The 2416-nt window shown below is 40.1% G+C and overlaps 2 protein-coding genes across 2 annotated transcripts; both read left to right on the top strand.

The window, feature by feature from the left end:
• The first annotated feature begins 78 nt into the window (after positions 1-78).
• LOC119587400 (protein FAM200B-like) lies at positions 79-1221 on the top strand. Its single transcript, XM_037936139.1, has one exon. It carries the CDS (start codon positions 79-81, stop codon positions 1219-1221), a length of 1143 nt encoding a protein of 380 aa, XP_037792067.1.
• Positions 1222-1298: 77 nt separating this feature from the next.
• LOC119587401 (protein FAM200A-like) lies at positions 1299-2155 on the top strand. Its single transcript, XM_037936140.1, has 2 exons — positions 1299-1373; positions 1499-2155. Exons 1-2 carry the CDS (start codon positions 1299-1301, stop codon positions 2153-2155), a joined length of 732 nt encoding a protein of 243 aa, XP_037792068.1.
• The last annotated feature ends 261 nt before the right edge of the window (positions 2156-2416 follow it).

The raw sequence follows: 2416 nt of genomic DNA on the forward strand, positions 1-2416 counted from the left end.
CATTTTTTTTATAAATCAGAGAGAGGGAGAGAGGGGGGGGGGCACGCGCGTTTGATTCCTGTGCTAGACAGAACTAATATGCGTTCAGAATCTTCACTCGTCAGAGTCACGAAATTTTCATCAGTTACGTTTGTACCGCGGGAGCGTAAAAGACACAGAGAACACCTCAGTGACACATACAGTTATACCGGACGCTTAAACAAAATGGATCGTTTTATTATAAAACACGTCTCTGTTCAGTCGTCAAGTACGTGTGCACCTGATAAAAATACACAGGCCAACGAGCCTGGCTCGATCAAAACAGAGGCCGCATCTACATCAGCTTCTGAGCCGCCTCCCAAGAAGAAAGTCAAGTCATCGACAAGGCAGTACAGTGACGAGTTTCTGAAGTATGGCTTCGTCAAGTGTGAACAGGAAAAGGGAGAACCAAGGCCTCAGTGTGTGATTTGCAGTGAAGTTCTCGCAAATGAGAGTTTAAAGCCATCAAAATTAAAGAGACTTCTCGAAACCAAGCATCCTAGTCTGGCTACAAAACCAGTTGACTATTTCCAGAGAAGAAAGGAACAAATGAAGATGTCAGTGAAAGTTCTAAATGCAGCAACCACTCTTAATGACAAAGCACAATTAGCATCATATTTAGTTTCATATCGCATTGCAAAAGAGAAAGTACCATACACATGTGGTGAGAAACTTATTCTACCATCTTGCGTGGATATAGTGAGCACGATGCTCGATGGAAAGTCGGCAGACAAGATCAAATGTGTCCCAATCAGTGATACAACAGTGTCACGGCGGATAAGTGATATCGCAGAAAATTTGGAACAGCTGGTGTCACACCTACAGACTGCTGGAGAATTTGCTATTCAGCTGGACGAAAGTACTGATATATCTAACAGTGCAGTGCTCCTGGTGTACGTCAGATACGTACATGAAGATGACTTTTTGGAAGATATGCTTTGCTACTTAACCTTACCTACTCATTCATCAGGATTTGAGATATACAGAGTGCTGAATGACTGCATAGTTGGAAAATACAAGCTGAAATGGGCCAATTGCAAAGGAATTACAACCGATGAAGCAGCAAATATGACTGGGAAAAAGAGCGGTGTTGTGACAAAAATATCAGAAGCAGCCGGTAATGATGTAACTTGGAGACATTTTTCATCCACCGTGAAACGCTGGCTGCCAAAGGTATCCCAGACAATCTCAGAGGTGTTTTGAATGACGTTGTGAAAGTTATCAACACAATCAAAGGAAGTGCACTTAACAGTCGGTTGTTTGAACTCTTGTGCCTGGAGATGGGAGCTGATCAATCACACCTTATTTTCCATACGGAAGTTCGATGGCTCTCCCGCGGGAGAATTCTAACAAGGGTTTATGAGCTAAGAATGGAAATTCATATTTTTCTTCTCGAGAAAAAATCCAGTATGGCAAGCTTGTTTTGCAATGATGAGTGGATTCTAAAACTTTCATATTTATCAGACATTTTCTAAATGAGCTTAATCTAAAACTGCAAGGGAAAGAAACTGATGTATTCCGACACTGTGAGGAAGTAGAAGCATTTAAGAAGTCAATAATGCTGTGGCAAGCAAGGCTTGCTGTTGATCAACCTCTTCACTATATGTTCCCAATACTTTTGCAGCATATTGAACAACATAATAACACCAGTGAAGAAACCATGAAGAAATTGAAATGTGATATACAGCTGCACCTCCATTCTTTGTCAAGCAGTTTTGAACAGTATTTTCCTGAAGAAAACCTTAAGAATATAAGAGACAACCATTGGGTGAAGGACCCTTTTGCATTTGAAAAACCAGAAGTTGTTATAGGGCTAAACCTTACACCTGATGAAGAAAATGAACTTCATCTGACAAGTGATACATCATTAAGAATCAGGATGCGGTCATCACCTCTGTCATCATTCTGGATAAGTGTTTCCAAGGAATATCCACATCTAAGTAAGAAAAGTATTTTACTTTTGATCCCCTTTACAACTACATACTTGTGTGAAGCTGGATTCTCAACCTTGACAAAACTAAAAAGCAATGAAAGAAATCGACTCACTCCTACAGCCGACATGCGTGTGGCGTTATCCTCCTGCAAGCCAGACTGGAATAAGATAACGAAAGACAAGCAGGCACACCAGTCACACTGAACACGTAAGTGCAGACTATTTTTCCTTGCTTTCTTGCAGCAGTGTATTCAACTTTACTCCGATTTCGTATTTTTTATAACTTTTTAGGTAAACTTAACATGTTTCAATATAGCCAGTTTTATATAAATATATGTGTGTGTGTGTAATATAACTGATATCAAGTTTATGAAGAGAAAGGTACGATAAAATGGACATACTGGGTCGTGAAGGTAACACAGAAAATCAAACTGGGTCGTGATGAAAAAAGTTTGAAGAACCCTG

The sequence above is a fragment of the Penaeus monodon genome, chromosome 22 (assembly GCF_015228065.2).
Source record: "Penaeus monodon isolate SGIC_2016 chromosome 22, NSTDA_Pmon_1, whole genome shotgun sequence".
Lineage (NCBI taxonomy): Eukaryota > Metazoa > Arthropoda > Malacostraca > Decapoda > Penaeidae > Penaeus > Penaeus monodon.

Coding starts and splice junctions, on each gene's coding strand:
- LOC119587400 (XM_037936139.1), top strand. CDS start 79: ATGCGTTCAGAATCTTCACTCGTCAGAGTCACGAAATTTTCATCAGTT.
- LOC119587401 (XM_037936140.1), top strand. CDS start 1,299: ATGGGAGCTGATCAATCACACCTTATTTTCCATACGGAAGTTCGATGG. Junction 1,374..1,498: donor GCGGGAGAATTCTAACAAGG/GTTTATGAGCTA, acceptor TTTCTAAATGAG/CTTAATCTAAAACTGCAAGG.